Raw genomic sequence first — 15,816 nt, 5'->3', positions numbered from 1 at the left:
AGCGTTGATTCAATGCCGTCAACATTAATTCAATGTCACATTGGGAGGGTAGTTCTACCGTGCATGTATGGTCCAGACTGACCTTCATTGGCAATAATGTGGCAATGTCATCTATTTTAATTAATTAACCCTCATCTTTTATCAAGAACACGGGTGTTTTCTTGTGTTGCGGAGTTCTTGGTAAAAGACGAGGGCTCATAGGTTTTCCAAATGTGGTTGTTAGAGGGGCACAGGAGTGAACATTTCGCGTTAACTAAACTACTTGGTAGTGATGGCAGGTTATTGGGATTTGGATAACATTGTAGCCTATTTTAAGTCCTAATAAAATAGCACTTTAACAGCAGCGATTGCGTTTGCTATTGAATCAAAGTCGGACCATATATTACACCGTATCAGATTTCAGGAAAAAAGAAAAAACAAAACACTAAACTGGGAGGAAAGTATGCCTAAAAAATGCGTAGATGCGTGTTTGCGAAATAACGTGCCTATTTAGAAAATGCACAAAATTGGTGCATGTAGTGGTTGTTCGTTAGAAGCATGCTTCACAAGTCCAAATTAATACTTCCGACCATCGCGGTACTACACTATTAGGGCGATCTGAGGAAGTAGGCGACGACTTCTTGCTGTAGCGTTTTTGCTGCGTCGGAGGCAGTCCGTTTTAATTAATCCAACTTGCACAGAAAGCAGAGAATGGCCGAGACTTCGACGAGCACTTTAGTTGATCACAACCTTGCAGAATCGAAGCGTATGGCTGCAGAAGACGAAGATGCGCTTCAAGTAAGCCCTGAATAGAATATTGTGTTTATTTTGGTGACGGTTGTTTTGTTGCTAGTTTACTCTATAGGCTTTTTTAAAAAGTAAATTGCATGGATGTAGGCGAACTTACCAGTTGCGCCGAGTTGTTGATTTCATAAAATCTCCCCTTTTAAAATGAATAAAACACTGCAGCTACTGAGAAGTTTATATATATATATATATATATATATATATATATATATAGGCTACTGTAGTTTACCCTCAGTACAGTGCAGTTCTACTGCATTAGTACTGCACATGAAGTGGCGCAACTGCATTATAACTGTAGAAATACGTACGTGTCCAAAATATTGCAGAATACTGCCGTAATATTGCAGTAATAACTATCATTACAAGTACATGTAGTTATTTGTAAGGGTGTCTTCCACATTTTAAATTATATGTAAATCATTGGCAAACCAGACTTCCCCCTCTGAAACCAGATGCTGGCAAAATGTTGTTTTGTTTGTTTCCTGTTTACCCAAATGTTCTGACCAGTAATCGTTCCATATTGACGTTGTTAAGAAGGGTTTTTTTGTGTGCAAATTTTCTTGGATGGGTAGACACATTGACGACAACCTTGCTTTGCAGTTCATGCAGCCTGACCCCTATAGTCAAGAGGACCGAGAACTGTACCAGTTTTCAAATATCCTATAGTATTATTATTATTATTATTATTATTATTATTGTATATTATTGCAACATCTGTAAGAATGCAGCTAACCAGATCTTGTCACTTTTGCCCCCCCACTCATCGTCATAGAAGCAGAAAGGTATGCCACTGTCCAGAAAGCTATGTTATGCTGTGGGAGGTGCACCCTATCAGATGACATCCACTACCAAGGGCTTCTTCATGCAGATTTTCCTGCTGGATGTTGTACAGGTGAATGTTGAGCATTTCACCCCAAACCCTGGATGCCATGTGTGGGTTAAGGTAATGGATAAATATAAGGAAATTAGAGAAATTATTGCTAAAAGGACTGAATTTTATAAACAAGAAACCTGAGTATAAAAGCAACAAGCAACTATTCCACAATAATGTTTTTATATTCCAGAGGAAATATAAGATGTAGGCTATAAAACAATGCTCCAAGTAGATGGTATTGCAATGATGAGTGCACATTTGAAGGGCCCCACAGGGTAAAAAGCAGAAGGAAGTAACTTGAAAAGCTACTTGCTAATTTGCACAATACAAAGTGGAGTGCAAGTTCTTCAAACGGAATGTTCCTGTTAGTAAAACGCCCTTATCACTATTTAAATCTTGTTTCATTGTAGCCTGTACAAGGGTTGCAGGGTTTCCCCCAGAAAAGTTGTTAGGCCCAGTGGCAAGTATCTTTTGACGGCGGCGGCCAAGTGTCTTTTTTGATGGGGGCCCGGTGCGGGCCAGTGACACACTGATGGCAGCATTAAGGTAGGGCCCTATAGTTTCTAACAGAATCACGGACGGAATCGCGGAATTGAGAATTTAAAAAAGCTATAACACAGATTCCATAGGGCCCTACATTAAGTCAGTGCTGAAAGCTGACTGGAGATTTGAAAATATGACTACATAAAGTGAATGTTGTTATAAATAAGTCATTTATTCAACACACATTTTTAAAAATCAACAACTATTTACAGTATAGCATAGTCTTACAAAGAATCTGACAACAATGTACAGACTTGGAATGCTGTGTTTTCAACAACAACAAAAGAAATTAAATTAAATTAAAATAAATAATATCAAAGTTTTTGCACTCTATAAAAAACTTGAAAAAAGTCCTGATTAGCTACTGATTCTTACAGCCTTGGAATGCTGGGCATATTTCAACAACAACAAAATAAATAAAAATAAATAATATCAAAGTTTTTGCACTCTACAAAAAACTTGTATTCAAGTCCTGATTGGCTACTGAATCTTACAACAAGCCTTGGAATGCTGGGCACATTTAAATAGGGATGGGAATCGCGAACCGGTTCCAAGTTGTCCAATTCATTGGAATCGTATGGCTCCGAGCTTATCGATTCCGCTTATCGAAGCCTGTTGTTTTTACTACTGCTGCCAATAGTAAAATGACGTAACGCCTTGGGGGAGGCACGCACGCAGGCAGCCTCTCTTAAGCCGGGCACCCACCGCACGCGTCGCGTATGCGTCGCGTAAACAGCAGGGCGAAGCAGCACGGCGCGACGCGTAGGGTGTCTCCACTGGTTCCGTTTGTGTCGCGCAAAGGCTTGCGTAAAAGCTCTATATTCCTAGTAGCTCTCGCAGTCTGCAGTGGGCTTACATCGTGTATTTCACGTTTGTTCAGGACTTTTGATTATGGGTAAGCGAATACTTGGTGAGAGACCTTTTTCAGTCTGTTAATTTGGTAATATTTTTTAACACATGTAAATACGTGAGAAAGTAAACGCTTTAAAGAATTACCATAAGCTTAAATCGCAACGTAGCCTACATAATAATCAATCTCAAACTGCATTAATTTATTTGCTTGGTTAACAAGCGTGCCAACTTTATGAAGAATATGTAATGATCATAATAATAATAAATAATCCGTAATCAACCATTGGGAATTCCCGTGTTGTCTTGTCATTCACGTCAAAACATTTATAGGATCAGATTTAGTAAAATCAGCTAATCATGAAAAAGACAGTAACAGTTTAATCTTGAAGGGATATGAACACCACAACGCCATGAACACCGGAAGCTTTGAAGTACAAGTGCAATAAAGGCTTGCTTACAACTTCATTTATAAAATAGGTGCATTTTCATCGGCAAGACCACTAAATAATCTGGGGTTTTTTTTAAAGCTCTGTGGATTATCTGATTTTTATTAACAAGCCCTTTTTGAAAGCACGGCGAATGAAGACATCGGAGAAGTCAAATAGGCTGAGCAATGGTTGGTTAAAAACTACATTCCAACGCTCAACTGCAGCTCGGTGCATTCACTTCTACGTCATTCAATAGGCTACGTCTTTCTGTGGTGTATTTTCAAATTTACCCCACCCCCTCCGCAAAATAGTTTGCCTTTCCCCCAGGTTCCAGTTATTTATTTATTTTTACAAAACGAAAAGGCTTGTATTTTTTTAGCTGCTTAAAAAATATCTGGGAGGTAACTAGGGACACACCCCCAGTAATATAAGGATGAAATATAAATCAGAGCATGTATACCTAGCATTTTAGAGCATATTTTTGTGTATAAACAGGCCAACGTGACGCGCGACAAGCCGAAAAAATAGAACAGAAGCGAAAAACTACGCTTCAGTTCGCTTGTGTCGCGCGAGCTTCGCAGCCGGTACGCGACGCATTCGCATCTGGTGGAGACGACGTCGCCCGCTGCCGTTGTAATAACAGTACTTCAACTACGCTTCAGTTACGCGCGTAATACGCGCGTAGTGCGCTCGCGGTCGATACGCGTGCGGTGGGTGCCCGGCTTTAGGCGTTTGTTTTGGACGGCAGCTGTTACAACAAATTTGATCCGGGCTGCCAGCCTTGACACATTCTGTTGCGATAAAGATTCTAAGACAACTCAGCAATTTCTCTGGATTAACAGGTTATTTTCTAGCCTGAAATGCGATCGTATTACTAAATGGCTACACATGTCATGTGACGTGCAAGTAGTTGGCTATCTCCCTTTATATGAAGTAAATGTTTTTACCAATAAATAATAATAATAAATGCGATTTTATCCATGGAAATATCTATAGGCTACAAAAAGGCAAACTGAATGTCGTATTTGCGATTGCCGTCGTAGATGTCCGAAGGAAATGTCACTGATAAAAAAAGGTTTGCTCTCTCACAACACTGCCTACTGATTGGCTACTGAATCTTACAACAATGTACAGCCTTGGAATGCTGGGCTCATTTCACCAACAACAAAATATCTATGTATCTGTGTTACTGACTGTTTGGCTAGCTAGCTAAGTTAGCTAAATGACCACGTTGTGCACATCAGTGTCATCAAGCTAACGTTATTAGCCTAATAAACAAGTGAAGTCGTTATTTCGATGGCGATTAATGAATCATGTTACAATGTATCGAACGTTACATTCATGCTACTAGTTTAACGTTACCTACACACTGCTTAAGTTAATATAAAAAGAATGTACATACCGATGAGATGAAGTGATAACACAGTTTGTAGCAAGGTTAGTTAGCCTAGTAAAGAAACGGTGCCTTGCTAGGTACCGTTAGCTTGTGATAGTTGTAAGCATCAAGTGTTGAACGTCACTCTATGCACAATGAGGGTAAAGAACAGACCTGCGGTTCCTATAGTGCGTTCACGTTTTAACCAACAGATGTCGCTGGTGAGCTTTCCAACCGAGTCGCCCCACTGTAACTGTAGTTTAAAAAACACCTTAAAAATACATTTAAAAAAAAAAATCCCCTATGCTTAGGCCCGGCGGGGGGTCAATTTAGGGGGGAAATTATATACTCACTCACTCCATACGCACTCAGTCCTTGTATAATGTCAGTCTAATATGTGTCTTTTCTTATCTACCTTGTCTCTTTGCAGATGGATGCTTTCTACGTCTCTCTCATTCTTTTTATGGGCCGGGCCTGGGATGCAATTACTGACCCACTAGTTGGATACCTTATTAGCAAAAGTGGCAGGACGCGCATAGGGAAGCTTATCCCCTGGTGAGTGATTAGGAGGGATGTGGTCCTCCATCTTATCCAAATTGTTCTTCCTCTTGTTCTACACGCTGCTCTAACATTATGGATATTCTTCCTCCTGTATCCCCAGCCTACATTGCAATCTAGTGTACCTCCTATTTGTTCCGCATAGATACTCTGTGGTGGCATCACACAGCTATTTGTTTTCAGCATGAATGGGTTGCTGTGGTAATTCCTCTGGTGTCTGCTGTTGACAGTGTCGAGCAGAGAAAATTCTCCCCTTACAATAACCAGGCACAACAAGGTATATCCATGTGAAAAATAGGATTTATTTCTGCAGGCACAGTCCGGCACTTACACACAACAAGGTGGACAAGCCCGAACTGATGAAAGTAGGGGCGATCTCTACTTTTTGTAAGCAAAAAGTATTTTACTGATATCATACATAATTCTATATCAAGATAAGGGAAAGACCAAGCTCCCCTGTTTGGGCTCCTAGAAATGTACAGGATAAGATAGAAGAGGGAAAATACACACATAGGCAAACCAGTACATGCAATATTTCTAATGTCTTTTTTTCCTTGGGAAGTTTGGTGCCTGGAGCCAGAAGTACTGATGGGAGGCATAAGAATTTAATGCAGTATTAATGCATATTTCTCCACCCTTCAACAGGTTGGTGTTTTCCACACCATTTGGGGTCCTTTCCTACATCATGATGTGGTTCACACCCCAGGACACAATGTCCCCGGTCTTCAGCTTCTCATGGTACTTCATCATGTGCTGCCTCTTTGACACCTTCATGAGTGTAAGGCCATTGTCATCCTCATTACCATCATCATTTAGCCTATTTTCTCTTTCCCTCAAATGTCCTGTGCTGTTAATGCTGACATTTTTCTCCTAAATTAAATCACATAAAGTTTAGCACTGGCCCTTGTTTTTCCTAACCCAAGTTATTGTAAACATATGCACTCTGCCTTATGTAGTGGGCTAAATTTCCATGCTCTTCCTGACATTTTGTTACCATGGTAACCGCGTTCTTTACTCTTCCCTCCACTGTGAACCATTCCCAACTTTTCACTCAGAAGTGTTACCATGGCGACTGTGTTATTTCATGACAGCATTACTCCATTCTTTCTTCTACAGTGCTACCATGTTCCCTACTCCTCCCTCAACATGTTCCTGGGGGGAAACCAAAAGGACAGAGACTCAGCCACAGGCTTCAGTAAGACCTCCACTGGCCATTGCTTTTAGTGCTCCTCTTTGATAGATAATGATGCTGACTGGGATTCTGTGTTCACGTGAAATGTGGAGAGCTAATGGCAGAGCAGTTGCAAGATGGCTGGATTGAATGAAAGCATAACCACACCATTCTGTGGTGTTTAACTATGACCTATAACTATTGCAGTGATTATAATACACTGACTTTTATTTGAAGTTACGGAAAATAGTATTGAAAATGGTTACCGTTGTATCCCAGGATATAAAATGAAAAACCATGCTTCCGTCTCTGCCATATTATCAGGTCTAACTGGACTTGCAGCATGATGTATCATATATGAATTTCAAGGTAGTGATCTGTGCAAACGCTACAGATTGTTATAAAGAAGCACTGCTAAAATAGACAACAAATGTATGGAATGCTGTACGTACTCTACATTGTTGTTGTGCTTAGAAATACAATTACATGCATATTTGGTGAGAGTTTTAGATACTTAAAAAAACTGTTAAATACTTGCATTTTGAAAGTATATAATTTTATTAGACAACATCTATATTGTCTGAATTTTTTTTTGTCATTATTTCTGGCAGGCAAATGTAAGGTTTGTAATCACTGTATAGAAGCGTCTGCTAAATTAATGCAATGTTATAGAATTAGTGTGAGAAGCTGAGGGTCAGGGAAGAGTACACGAAAATGAAAAAGATTTTTCTTTCTCTCATTCTCTGTCCCTGTCTCTTAAAGGGATGGGTATGGAGATGTTCGGAACACTGGCCGGGGCAGTGATTCAGGGTCAGATCGTTGGGGTTTACCATGCCAAAAAAGCCCTGGCCTGTAGCCAGCTGAATCAAACGGAGGGCATCTCCCAGAACCATTCCTCACCCCTCCTGGATACGCTGCACAACACGGTAAGTGCTCCGGCCCACGTCCCTGTGCAGGTCTCAGGCTGATAGCCTTCGATAGCCTTCGATCAGCACGTGGGGCTGAGCTGCGGGGCTCCCCTGAAGCGAGTCCTCGGTACTCAAGGATCATGAGAGATTGCTTCAGTAATGTGGAAGCTCTGGTGAGTGACCTCTTGAAACAAAAAAAAAAAACAAGAACACATGGGGCTCTATCTTATACCCGGCGCAAAGCGGCGCCAAGCGCAACGCATGTGTCTTTCTGAGTTTCAGACCGACGCAGTTGTCATTTTCCCGTCCAGCGCCCACGTTGTTTAAACAGCAAATGTACTTGCACCCATCTGAGCGCCCATGGGTATGTTGGTCTTAAAATGAGGTGTGGTCAGGCGCATTGTTGGCACATTGCTATCATAAGGCAGCGGACAGTGATTACACAATTGACCAACACAAACCTGGTCTTAAGTCAATGACGCAGTATTTTACGCGCAAAAGCAGATCTGTTGCCTCTGCAGAGAAGTGTTCTTTCCTACTACTTGGCAAATCCGCCATTATAATAGCAATCCGCCAAGGTGCAAGTGCACCTGGCTTTTAAAGGGAATGGGAGATGACACTCTGATTGGTTTATTTCATGTTACGCCCAAAACACACCTATGATTAATTAAGAGACTAAGTACAACCCCTTTGAACCATGCACCTTACTTTGCGCTCAGATTATCCGTCGTTAACTAGTGGATTTGGACACGCCCTAAATGTACTTGCGCCATGCGCTTTAGACCGTGCGCTTAGATCGTTAAAATATAGCCCAGGGTATCGCTGAACTGGTTTTGGGTGAACCTTGTGAGGATCACACCGTAAAGATAAATTGTTCATTTTACTCAATCTGTGGTATAACTAATGCCTGTACACCTACAAGGTAATTTAGCATACAGTGATGATAAACGTAGCATACAGTGCTGTATTTTTTCAGTTCAACAAAGTGTTAATTCTCATATTGTATCTAAATACATAAAAAAAGAGAACATTTCTGTGATATTAATACATGCATGTACCACTGCTCTCATTCCTGAAATGGAGAATTCACTGAATAGAGTAGAATAGGCCTTATATATGTATATTTTGTTTAGTGAGAAAAGTAATGAGTAAACTTTATATTTTGAATTCATTTGGATTTTAATTCTTATGTTGCTAGATGTAGACTCAGGGGTGTTCTTGTTTCATAATTTTCATACATTTATCGTTCTGTGGCTTTTGCTTGTGTGTGTGTGTGTGTGTGTGTGTTTATTTATTTTCTGTGACCAGAGGAGAGCCTATTTGATTGCTGCAGTTATCCTGGGGGCACTGTACTTCCTGTGTTGCCTTGTGCTGTTCCTGGGGGTGAAAGAGCAGTTGGGTGAGTCTGGTGCCTGCTTTATTCAGCTCAGGAAGGGAATGAAATGTTTCTCCAGTTTTTAAGTTCAGTACAGTAGAATAACCGGTCTTTGTCAGTTATGCAATATGTTGACACCAAATTGATATGTTGATATATGCACAGATGCGTCTTTGCGCCCTCTGTGCTCCCCTCAGCCCTTTTTTAGTAGTAATCCAAAAGGAGACCATGAAAACCTATTCCCTGTTCTTTCCTCCTGTCTTGGGACCATGCAGCCCCCCTGAGTACCCTTGACCGTATCCGCATGCCCTACCTGTCTGGAGTACGGATGGTAATAAAACACTCTCCCTACGTGCGACTGGTTTTCGGGTTTCTCTTCTGCTCGCTGGCCTTTCAGGTAGGCATGTGAGAGTCATGGTGTTTTTTGTTGTTGTTTTTTTTTTTGCACCAAGACAGCTTTCACCAGAGCTGTCATTGTACACCTTGTAAAATATATTTAGTTCACCTGTTATAGGTGTTTGCATAAATAGGAAATGAAATGTGGTGTATGTGGCTTGTCCTGGTCTGATAATTTGGTAAAGGATTCTAAGTCAGTTAGGTGTTTGAGCCTAAGCTTAACATGAATTGGAATGTGGTGTGGAAGCAATTAAAAACAAGCCAAAGCAATGGTATGAAAGTTCATCTTTTTTGACCAGACATATTGATGTAATTGTTTAATTACTTCCTGCATACACCACCATTCTTTGAACACATCAGACAATATCTCTCTCTCTCTATAGGTGTTAAATGATCCATGTTTACTTCATCATTTATTTACCTTAGTACTGGCTTAATTACTTGTGAAGCATGGTAACAAAAACTTTTCCAAAATTAGAAACTGACAACACTGGTATGTGGAAAAAGAAAGGACTTGGCTGGGATATTATATGATGACATATTCCAATAAATAATGTGGTTACTCTGAAGATGATGCCAACCTCTCTCTGTTTGGTCCTGATACAGATGGCCCAGGGTAACTTTGCACTGTTCTGTACCCATGCTGCTGGATTGGGAGCCTACTTTCAGCACCTTGTAATTATATTGCTGGTGAATACACTTCTATAACTATATAATATTTCTAGAAGTAATATGAGTAATATGTTTATAGCTTCTACTCTTAAATGAATCAAAGATCTAATTCAGCTCAATCCAACTCTAGTACTATATCTTTTACAAGTCTCATAGCTCAACTGCTGATGACGTTGGTTCCTCATTTGGCTAAAGTGTAATACTGTCTTGATATATTAAAGAAAGAAAGCATGTTTTATTCTTCCATGGAATGTTGGAGATGCAAGCTTTTTGCACGATGCCGGGAATATTTTTTATCTTTGTGCAGACGTCAGCGACACTTTCTGTTGTGATGTGGCAGACTCTTCTGGTGAGGCTGGGGAAGAAGACCACGCTCTTTATTGGGCTGCTGGTGAGCTCCGTTCAACATGTCCGCATTTTCTTGATCGGGCTGACAATGAGGTTTTCTGCTGGTACTGTGACTGGAAGTGGAAATCCATATGAAGTACCAAATGGTACAAATAAATAAACATAAAATGCATAACAATTGGTCATCTCTGACTTTCTCATCGAATCATGATCCTCATCATCAGCACTATTATTATCATTACTGTGAGGATGGTGACAGTGCTTTCTTATCTTTATTTCTGATACATTCTCTGCTTGCTGCGTCTTATAGATTTATGGCCCAACCCTGGTGATTATTGCCTCTGTGCAGAGCAATCTGCCCGTCTTCATCGTAATGTCCATCCTGGCTGGTGCCAGCCTGGCATCACTTTACCTGCTGCCCTGGTGAGTGCAGTTCTTTCCTCTAATTAGTCTATATTTTAATGTAATCTCTTGGACATACTTTAATCGCCCCTATTCAATGCTATTTTAACATATGATGTTTCTGGCAGTATGTGCTGCACTGGCACTAGATTTAGAGCTGATCACAAATTGCTGGAAATATCCACAGCTTAATCATTCTGTGATCCATCCACGTAACTGGCTTGCTGCTGGAGCTGTTTAAGAACAGGATAGTCATCTTTGTCCCTCAGTGTGTTTAAACCAAGAACCCACAAGATTATAAAGTTCTAAAAACCAATCTGTACTCTTGTTCACTTTTTTTCCCCCCTTTGTCAGGTCAATGCTGCCAGATGTGGTCGATGACTTCAAGGTAAAGAATCCCACCAGCAAAGACCTGGAACCTATATTCTACTCCTGCTACGTCTTTTTCAACAAATTTGGAGGGGGAGTATCCATTGGGATTTCCACCATGGCACTGTCGTAAGTGTTCTTTGGTCCCATTGTTTCTCAAACTTTTAATTTGCCATGACACGCTTTGGTTTTCTTTTAGGCTGCTTTACCCGACAGGCAGAAGCAACACAGGAAAAAGCTCAGCCTTCTCACTGTTTTCCGCGGTGATTTGAAACAAACCATTCATCTGTCCGTCTACTACCACTCAGGAATACCACTCCGTCAGCAGCCACTTAGCTGCCAACACATACGTAGTGTAAACCAGACTTGGTCTGGACATTGCCTTCTGCTTGAAGCACACTCATTTTAAGAACATACAAATTGTGTTTAAAAACCAGGGTGTCATCTTCAGAAACGACAGTTTCTTTTGCAAAAATGAGAGATTAGAACTGGCAAAAGCTTGCTGTTACAAATGCTCTCAATTGATAAATTATTCAGTGAGAGTTCACAATAAGATTTCGCAGTAATTGCACCACAAGATGACACAAATGTGCTAGTTTGCTCCAAGAGTAATCAGAAAGGAGAGTAATCTTAAAGATCTTTGAATGTGAATTTTATTTGTATGAGCGTGCACGCTCTTTTCCCACAGCTTTGCCGGGTACGAGCCAGGTGCATGCAGGCACAATGCCGCAGTGATCACTACGCTGAGGGTCCTGTTCGCTCCGGTACCCATTACCCTGCTTCTGGTGGGCATGGTGCTCTTCTACTTCTATCCCATCAACGAGGCAAGGCGCCTGCAGATCCAGGAGGAACTGAGGAAAGCCACGTGAGTCACTGCTCCTTATTGTATCCTGCTTTACTGCATCTTCAGACACTAGTCTGAGGTGTGCCAACTTGTCCCGACCAGATCAATGTCATGTCACAAACCATTTAAGCTTCTGGTTTGTGAAAAATGGATCACTGTTTATATTGTCAGAATTGAGAGAGGCTAAGCTAATTTGACAAATGTTTCGTAGTAAATAACTTTACTTATAAGTATTACTTTTGGTTTGTACTAATATTTTTACAATTACCAATATTATTTTACCAATATTATTATTGAGTTTTTATTTTGAAGCCATCTTGGTAGTTTGTGACAAGACAGTAAAATCTCTACCCTATATGTTTCAAAGGTCTCGAAAACTGGATTCAAATTCAATATTCTTTTCAAGTTTTTAACCCAATTCTTACTCTTAAATTGTAATAAACACTATTAAATTATTGTGAACTGTTCAGCAGACAAGGACAGGGTGGGCATGTATCCTGTACTCATTAACATTCATATCCGTATACATGTCATATGTAAACCATTCCTCATCCCTAGCCAGGTTAGAGCAGTAATCTTACACTACCAGACAAAATGAAAAAAGCAACATAAACTAGGCTTGACCATCACATAGCTAAACCTGAAGATCATTCAACGTGTAATAACATTGTATCACTGAGCTACTGTACACTAAAATTAGACTCTATAGTGGTCTCAAACTCTGGACATTACACCTGAATAAAGAAAGTCTTTGGTGCTTTAAAAATAGCTAAGCTTGAAAGCTGTTCAATTTTTGCTAGCTAACGGTAGGCTTACTTGCCAATCCACCATGTTCTGCCACAAGTTCCAGGCAAAAATTGGCACTGTAAATATGAATTGTATGGGTTTTGTAATATTGCAGTGCCCGTGGGCTCCAGAAATAAAACCCATTTTTGTACGTCTCTTACACTTTTTTTCTTTTCCGAAAAATTATTGCTTTCTTTGCACCCAGACAAGGTGCAATGCTTAGGAATTTTCAACTTGGCTTGCCTTGCCTGCACAGAAGTGGCAAGAGCGTCTTTAAAAAAATAAAAAATGAATAAAATTAAAAAATATATATTTCTTGGCCGTAAATGTAAATGCAAAAAAGTATTTAAAACACATCTGCAAAGAATTCTCAGATTTAGGTTTCCTGGACCTTTAAGTTGCATTACAACCCAATGTTCAGTAAGTTATTGTAATTTTGAGCATTTTAAAACGTATTCAATTAATGTCTGATAGATACCAGGAGGAGGTTTACAATTAATTTCTCACATAATCATCATACTTATCCATTTATGCTGGTGTTCCTGCATACCCAGAGACAATGGCTTGAGTTGTGTTAGATATTAGTTTATATAGAAAAAGAAGAATAACCCTTTTAATCTGCACATGGTTTATAAAAAATAAGGTATTTGTGTAAGATATTGTGCTTTCAACATCTTATTTACTAGAATGAAAGACAAATTTCAGGATGTATTAACTGGCTGTGTATCCTCTGCTCTGACAGTGCTGGAGAAGACGCCCTCTCTGTTAGAGACATGCCTTTGTAGACCTACTCCAGGCACAACTGTACAACTCAAGCCCACCGATACAGTTTACAGCCCATTTGTCTCTGTTTTCAACTGTCCATCTGACTGCGAAAAACCTAGAGTTCAAGGAACTTTTATTTTTAATCATTTAATTAACCTGGTTATATATTTTATTTTTTACTTAAGAGTGTATGTCATTTTTTTTTGTTGAGCATGTATAAATTCCACATTTTGCAATGCATAGTATTCTACTTTTGAACATTTATATTGTTTGGGTTGCCTTCATTCTAGTTATTAATATAAACTGGGACACTTAAGTGGAATGTGTACCTTTTTAGCACAGCAATTAAAGCCCTTCAGAATTGTGTGATAGTTTTAACATTGCATGTGGCAAGGTATGGATAAAATAGCATGTTTTTGAAAAATAATCACTTTGTAAAAGCTTTTTTCCCCCCTTTCTCTAAGAAACTATTAGTGTAAAAAATGGGGGGAAATTCCCAATTTTTAGCATACAATATAGCTCATTAATCATTTTATTGTTTGTTTTTTTATAACCTTTGGTAAACATGCGTGGATTTACTAAGGGTGAATAATTTTGGGTGGTAGTGTAGTTTTGCTAAACAAATACAATAAGTTTTATTTGACTAATAGAAGGCATTTTCAAATGTGCTGCTGAATTTTGCGAGAATAAAAATGTATATTTCTACTTAGAAAGCAATACAATTATATTTAGAAACAAAAATAAAACAATAACCACACCAGGAGCATCTTTTTATATTCCTGAGAACTATTTTTATGAATCAAGTGTTTCCATTTCCATGATATTTATGTGGCAATTATGTGGCACTGTATTGTAGACATCCTTGTGGGTGAGTTTGAGTGGTTGAAAATGATTTGGCTTATTCATCTTAAGTTGTATTTCACAAAGTATCAATAGTAAATATGATTTTAGAATATTTAACTGTTCCAGAAATGTGTTGACAGCACCATCTAGTGGCTCTATGCTATTTTATTTGGCACCAGTTATTATCAGTGATACTGTTCCATGCCACCTACTCTTTTATGTCAGCCCCACATTTTCAAAACTACTGAGCAGTTTTATTAGATTACATTCATTTAGCAGATGCTCTTATCCAGAGCAACCTACAATGAAAGAAAACGTAAGTCAATCCAGTTGAGTTTTACGAACAACCCTAGGCATGGCTAACAACATTCTGAGACCAGATAGCACATGAGCAAAATTACTAGTGAATGTAAGTTAACTTTTGCAAGCATACTCATGTAAAAATATAAAATTAAAAAACGTACATCATGCTTCAACAATTCTAAATTAATTGCATAAGAATACAGTGCTAGGCAGTGGGAATAGGAGGGAAGCCAAGATGAAGTCTGAAGATGCTGGTCTTCAGTCTGTGTTGGAAAATGTCCCGTGATTCTGCTGTCCTGACCTCCACCATTGTAGGGCCAGTACAGTAATGCAATGCATTGAACAAATAAATGTCTTAGGTTAAAATGTTAAGCGTGAGGCAACAGTGACTTTAAAAAAGAGGTAAAATTGTTTAAGCACTGCTTAGCCTATGCACAAATTTCAAGCAATGTTGTTAAATGAGGGAAATGGTTTCATTTTGGTGACACGAAAGTTATGGCATAAGTTCCAGCACTATTTATCTATAGCCTCCATAGAGAGCTTTCAGTATCTAGTCTTGATTCTGGGCTTTTGATTGCCTTTGGTGATTCTCATTGGCATTGTAAACATGAGTTCCAGAGTTATGTCAATGAAAGTCAAGGAAGGCATTATGAGGTTGAGAAATAAGAAAAAGTCGGAGACACAGACCAAACCTTAGGCTTACCAAAATCAACAGTTTTGAACATCATTAAGAAAGAAAGCACTGGTGAGCTCAGTAATCACAGAGGGCCTGGTAGGCCAAGGAAGACTTCTACAGTTGATGACCGAAGAATTGTCACCATGCAGAAAAACACTCGAACACATGTCCGACAGATCTGACTGAAACACTATTTAGGAGGCAGGTGTGGATGTGTCAGTGATTACTGGGGAGGGGGGTCTATGTATCAAAAATGCTATCATTTCTACATGGTGAAACCAAAATGTATACTGTTTAATGTATAACCTTGTTTACCAAAATGTACACCCTTTAATAAAAGCTGAGAAATTGCGCTTTAATCACGTGAACTGTCTAATTTCAAATCTAAAATTGTGAAGCACAGAACCAAATCAATAAAAAAAAATATGTGTCCCAAACGTTATGAAGCGCACAGTATATCGATATTTGCTGTATTGCAAGCTAATATCTGATGCAGACAGATAAAATCATAATTCGACGTTCCGAGGACAACTTGGGACCAA

The 15,816-nt window shown here is 39.3% G+C and overlaps 1 protein-coding gene across 1 annotated transcript; it reads left to right on the top strand.

Annotated features, from left to right (window-relative positions):
* Positions 1-439: 439 nt before the first annotated feature.
* Positions 440-15,633, top strand: LOC135234024 (sodium-dependent lysophosphatidylcholine symporter 1). The gene is made up of 14 exons (XM_064298125.1): positions 440-777; positions 1,559-1,678; positions 5,289-5,413; positions 6,062-6,194; positions 6,533-6,611; positions 7,350-7,513; positions 8,804-8,894; positions 9,146-9,267; positions 9,873-9,956; positions 10,246-10,329; positions 10,597-10,709; positions 11,043-11,186; positions 11,746-11,922; positions 13,430-15,633. The coding sequence occupies exons 1-14, from the start codon at positions 691-693 to the stop codon at positions 13,470-13,472; spliced, it is 1,566 nt and encodes a 521-aa protein (XP_064154195.1). The 5' UTR covers positions 440-690; the 3' UTR covers positions 13,473-15,633.
* The last annotated feature ends 183 nt before the right edge of the window (positions 15,634-15,816 follow it).

This window comes from Anguilla rostrata, chromosome 11, assembly GCF_018555375.3.
Source record: "Anguilla rostrata isolate EN2019 chromosome 11, ASM1855537v3, whole genome shotgun sequence".
NCBI lineage: Eukaryota > Metazoa > Chordata > Actinopteri > Anguilliformes > Anguillidae > Anguilla > Anguilla rostrata.
The sequence above is the reverse complement of the archived record's forward strand: the minus strand, read 5'-3'. Positions and strand labels throughout refer to the sequence as shown.